The sequence below is a fragment of the Gossypium arboreum genome, chromosome 12, assembly GCF_025698485.1.
Source record: "Gossypium arboreum isolate Shixiya-1 chromosome 12, ASM2569848v2, whole genome shotgun sequence".
NCBI classification, from domain to species: Eukaryota; Viridiplantae; Streptophyta; class Magnoliopsida; order Malvales; family Malvaceae; genus Gossypium; species Gossypium arboreum.
Genome location: NC_069081.1, coordinates 74,249,828 through 74,255,827, shown reverse-complemented (window position 1 = coordinate 74,255,827; position 6,000 = coordinate 74,249,828). Strand labels below are relative to the sequence as shown.

General features: G+C 34.3%; 1 protein-coding gene across 1 annotated transcript in view; it reads left to right on the top strand.

Moving 5' to 3' along the window:
- The first annotated feature begins 539 nt into the window (after nucleotides 1-539).
- Nucleotides 540-6,000, top strand: part of LOC108473316 (uncharacterized) — a 28,420-nt gene continuing 22,959 nt past the window's right edge. The window contains exons 1-3 of the mRNA XM_017774813.2: nucleotides 540-976; nucleotides 1,700-1,875; nucleotides 2,065-4,263. Of these exons, the coding sequence (XP_017630302.1) occupies nucleotides 1,701-1,875; nucleotides 2,065-4,263 (2,374 nt within the window). The 5' untranslated portion in view covers nucleotides 540-976; nucleotide 1,700. The remainder of the gene's footprint in view (nucleotides 977-1,699; nucleotides 1,876-2,064; nucleotides 4,264-6,000) is intronic.

The window sequence follows — 6,000 nt, the reverse complement described above, 5'->3', positions numbered from 1 at the left end:
TTGGATTTATTATTTTTCCCAAATCCTTTTATTTTTTGGGCGGGCTTTTAGGTCTGGATGGGTAACCCAACTCATGATCAGGTCTAATAGTGACTAGGGGCTACTAGGAAATTAGCCATGTGATTCAGGTTAGGTCGGACCAAAAATCTTACCCGAGGCATGACCCATTTAGAAAACAGGCTACATTTTTTTTTATCTAAGTCTATTTTTTGGGTCTATATTTTACCCAAACTCTCCTATTTTTTAGATGGGATTTTAGAACTAAACGAATGACCCGACCTATGATCAGGTTTAAAATGTACATTAATAGAAAAAGAGAAAAGTAATATTGACAAATATTGTTGTTTGATTTTACCTGATTTATTTAAATATTTTGGGAAATTACTTGATTTATTTTAGAAAAATGAATTTTTTTGAAATATATGACTTGTTTTAATTTATACTATGAAGAACTGTTGGTTGTAATTAGCAATATTCATTATATTTATAATTAAATTGATTATTTATGGAAAAAACACAAATATAACATCTTTGACTTTTAATCTCATTGATTTTATTATTGCATTTTGAATAGTTATTTTTCTTTCAAAATTAAGATTTTAATAAACTTAATGTGTTTTGTGCACTCAAATGAAAATTTAACATTATTTAGCTAGAATTTTTAATATTTATGTTATATTTATAATCCTAAAGATAGAATTTATGATTCAAGTTGTCAATATTCGAACAATATTAGAACTAAATGTTCTTTGGTCTAAAACATTAGGATCGTATATATATAATACATGTCGTCTTCGATCGAAAGTAAATAAAAAAAAAAATTCTCTCAAATCCTCCTGAAAAGAGGAGAAAAATAAGGAGAGGAAAGCAAACAAGAAAGAAAATTATCAATCTTTCTACTGAGAAAAAGCTTTGGCTCTATCGATTTGTAGAGATGCCGTTAATCAATTGAAGTTATCCGTTTTAACTTCTTCAGGTTCTTTCTCGATTCTAATCTTATTGTCTTTTCCCTGTCTATTTAAAAAAAAATTAATTATTAGGTTTTTTCCCTGATTTTATTTTTTGCAATTTCCTTTTTATTTTTCATTGTCTAATCTAATTTTCATCGTGCAATTAGTGCTCGATTGATTTTTTTCTTGAATTTGTTTATAATTTTGCCCAATTTCAATGTTAATATGTCGGCCGTATATTGATTAACTTCGGTTTGGTTGCTGAGAAAATCGAAGGAGTGTTAAAGGAAAAATTGAGTGATTTTTAAATGCTACAGTAAACGCTGTTAACTTGCTAATGAATGGATAGTGTAACTTAGGTCCACTTAGTAAAATCTTCAAGCACTTCCTTTTTGTTTGCTTTTTCACCGTTATGAACGCACGCCAATGAAATTTAGCTAAAATTCTCAGCCACTGTTCTGGGAGAAAATGTAATTGTTTTATCTTTATCGTTTCGTTACTTGGATACCTATTGCAACTTGTGCATTAAAATGAATTGCACAATTCTATGAATTTTATTGCAATGATTCTGCGATGGATGCGTCTTTCTTCTGATTAGATGGGCACAGGCATGTAGATTGTAATGCATATTACGGTGGTTGTGCAGCGTATTGTCTAATGTTAAGCATGCATTGCAGGAATTAGACCTGCTAGATTTTTCTGTGATTATAATATTTATGGTCTGCATCTGTGATTCTGCTTATGAATAGAATGGATCGTTCTGCCGGTAGTGAGGGTCCTGCTATACTGAAATTACATAAATGGGGTCCCTCCGGGTTGCCACTCAATCTGTCAGAATATCGTGAAGCTTTTATATCTCCGACAAGGGAGTTACTGTTATTGCTTTCATACCAGTGCCAAGCTTTGCTACTTCCTCTGACTACAGGTTAATATATTCTATTCTCTGTTTCTAGACTGCCAAAATTATATTTTACTTTTGTGTGGTTTGGAAGGTCCTGGTTTTGGGGCTTCATTTAAGTACTTGCTATTGCTATCCCCTCGGTTTCAATTGCATTGCTATTCTGAATTTTTTTATTTATTTTACAGTTGTTGAGTTTTCCCTTTTGGTTTGCAGGGGGTTCTGTGGATACTGATGTTTCTGAAAGTTGTCATGACAAGAGTTCTCAAAATTTAGGTTTATTAGCTTCTAGGTCCAATTTAAAGGAGGATATTCCGTCCACTTCTGGGTCTGCATCAGATTGTGATGATGTTATTTCCCTGAAACATGGATTCTCAAGGTCTAATGGTTACCCTTTTCTTTGTGATGTGAACTCATTGGCTTGGGGGATGTGTGGGGATACCTATAATCAGCACAAAGATGGTTCATTTAGAGAACTTCTTTTTGTGTCTGGCAATCAAGGTGTGATGGTGCATGCCTTTTCTCATCCTGATAATAGCAGTGAGCCTGCAGCAATGTTAGAGGGTGAGTTTAGGGAAGGGAAATGGGTTGAGTGGGGGCCTTCGTCTTCGTCCTTGCCATTTAAGCATATTGAGGCAGAGAAGCCAGTTGATTTGTCTTTTGAAGGGACTCAGAATACTATCAATAAAAACATTGCAAATGGAAATTTAGGAGTTCCAGACAAGATAAGTAAGAAAGTTGGGGTTGATGTATTGTCAGAAACTTCCAGTTCAAAGAGGTGGTTGCGATCATTTTTCACTAAAGCTGGAACTGTTGAGTATGAGGGTAGCATTTGGACGAGGTTTCCTCAGAAATCGTCATTTCCTTCCTCTGCGAAAGTTGTTTCTTTCGGCATTTTTACTAGTAATTTCCCAGTTCTGAGATTCCTTTGTAAAGAGAACTCTTCATCAAGTGGGGAGAGCTGCCAAGAGACTATTAGAAATCTGGAAAATGGTTCCCATGAAAATGTTGAGTTGGGTACATCTGATGTTGGTTCCAACACTTCATATAAATGCACCAGAGTGTTCTCTAGCAATTCACATCAGTTAATTGGATTCTTTTTAACACTAATGAACTCTGCATCTGCTAGTACTAGTGATGGAAGTGAGAGAAGGACTAAGAATATGATTGTCATTGGCAGGTTGGATATTTGGGGAATTCAGTGGGTTTCTTTAGTGAAGCTTCAGCAAAATGTGAATACATGTCCACTGAATGATTGGAAAGACTTCCACTTTTCTGATGATGTTCTTATTTGCCTCAATGCTTCTGGCTTAGTGTTCTTTTATGATGCAATTTCTGGTGAGCATGTTGCACATCTTGATATTTTACAGACTTGCAGGTTAAGCTGTTCTGCAAATTTGCGTGAACCAGAAAGGTCATCTTTAGATGATGATATGCAAAGCAAGTCAAATTATCAGCATGGTGATTTATTTGGTAGAAGAACATTTAAGAGGCTACTTCTCGCGTCATATACATCTCATTTGGCTGTGGTTGATGAAAATGATATAGTCTATGTGATTTATGGTGATGACCATCTACCGGACAAGTATCATGCGATTGAAAAATTGCTTCCACATTATCAACATTTAGGACTTGGGATGTTAGTTGGTTGGGATGTAGGGAATTCTGATATTAGCCATCAAAGGATATATATTAGTTCTTCAAATTCTTGTAATTTAAATAGCTCTTCCAAAAAGAATGAAATTGTTTCTTTTTGTGATAATACTGGAAACAATATTCTTCAGAAAATCCATAGCTGGAACCGTTACGGAAATGGGTGCCTTTCTGATTCAGTTTTGAATGGCTTTTCTGCTGCTTCAAAAGTAACAGATGAGAAAGTTCATGATTCAAAAATACAGTTCCACCTTATGCGAAAGATTTTTCTTCCCACAGATAGATATAGTGATGATGACTGTATTTGTTTTTCTCCTTTCGGGATTACTCGGCTCATTAGAAGGCATAATTTCAAGGAGAGCAAGAATTCTAAAATTGTTCATTTTGATTTGCATACAGACTCAGTAGTCCAAGATGATAGATTCTTGAATTTGGGAAGCAAAAAGTTTTCTCTCAAAGGGAGAGAAGAACTTTCTATTGGAGAAGCTATTGGTTGTACTTTCCAGGGTTGTTTTTATTTGGTGACTGATGGTGGTCTCTCGGTGGTTCTCCCTTCTGTTTCAGTTTCATCAAATCTCCTTCTCATTGAAACCGTTGGTTATCAGCAACCAAATATTGGTACTGGCATTGGATGTCAAGCAAAAAATATTCTGGGACTGGAAGAGCCAAAAATGTTCTGGTCACCTTGGAAAGTTGAAATTTTGGATAGAATCCTTCTGTACGAAGGTCCTGAAGAGGCAGATCGTTTATGCTTGGAAAATGGTGAGAAAAAAAAAATTGAAACAATTTATATAAATATATCAGCAAAAATTTGGTGATCACATTGTTTTTCATATAATATTTTTATTGTTTCTTAACCATCTACCATGCCCATCATCCTAAATATCGTTCTTACGCATTTCTTTTCTACTGTCCATGACGCTTGTCCCGAGCTGTTAATTGATGTCTGTCTATTCTGGTCAAATTCATAATGGATATTTAGTTATGGTGGCTGGCACTAAGTTGGGGTTTAGCTGCTGGTATCCAAAGTTATTGTTGACTAACTTAGCCCTCTGCATTGGTCCTGTACACTAGCTAACTGATCTTTATTACTAACTTCATTTAAAATGGAAAATTTTGTGGCTACTAAAGAGAGGCTGGAATATCTGGCCTGTATTATGAGGTGAGTATTTATTTTTATAGCATTGGTTTTGAATTTGAAGTTATGAGGTTATATGGGTTGGGAAGTAGGGAAATTTGTGTGGAATTACAATTGCCACTTCCTATAGAAATAGGCTTTACTAGTTGTAGATTGTAAAAGAAGTGTTATTCACTCAATCTTGATGTTGATTAGCATCATAGCAAGAACCTATAACTGTAACTCCTTTGAGCTCTGGATTTTAGTAGTTTAATTTAATTTGCAAAAGGGATGTAGCAACATTCTTTCTCATTTTGGGTCTAGAATTACCTTTATTGAATAAATATGAATTCATGGTGATTTCTGATTGTGTTTGGGTCTAATCAATTGAGTCGTATAATCTTAAATGTACCAGAGTAACCAGACTAAATAGATAAGACCCGAACAAAGTCAGAAGTCACCATGAATTCATATTTAATCAATAACATATATCTTCATTGTAGTTAATTAAAGCTAAATCCAATTTCTATAGTAATGGTCTCTGCAATGAACATTTTTGTTGATGATTAAGTTAAATTACTGCTATATCTATTAGAGCCTAGGTGTACAGGCTATTTCCATTTTATAGCTTTAGACTTGAAGTTGAGAGAATTTGGATGGATTCTTGACTTCTGGTTTTTGTTAAAAATGTTCTCTGGCCTTCTAATGATTGTTTGAGAATGTGGGATTTTCTTTACTTAGCATTTAACTAATAATTTCTTCCATCTTAGATGCTTATGCTTGGATGTGATTAGGAGTGCATCTAGCATATTGCTTTTATGTTGTATTAGGAGATTCAGTGATTATGTTGTCTTAGGAAATTTAGTGATTATGTTGTGTAAGTAGTCCTGTGCAAAATGCAAACTTGCAAGCATTTTTGTTTGTGCTAATTTCTCCTATGTTCTTAAACTTCATGTGATGCGTAAATGTGCAAACTAACATATAGTTTGTTGTTTATTGACCTTTTGATGAGACGGCTCTGTAATTACCATAATGAAGCTGATTGACGCTTTATTAAGTGTTAGGATGATTTCCAGTTTATCCTTGCTGGACATTACTTTGATGAGATGATACTGGCTACTGGCCTCTTTATGACGAACATAGCATGCATTATCAATTTATCATAATCATTATGTAAGGGTGAATAGTGGTTAGACTGGTTTTTTTAACTTTTAGCAGAATCATTTTAGCCACTTAAAGTAGCAGCTTTCTGCATATTCATTCTGTTAATAGTAGCTCCTGTTTGGTGTCAAGTGAATGTGATGTTTCAATTTATGAAAGCTTCTATTTTAGATTGAAAGGCTAAATTGTTGAACCATACCAGATTGCCCTTCCAGGATAAA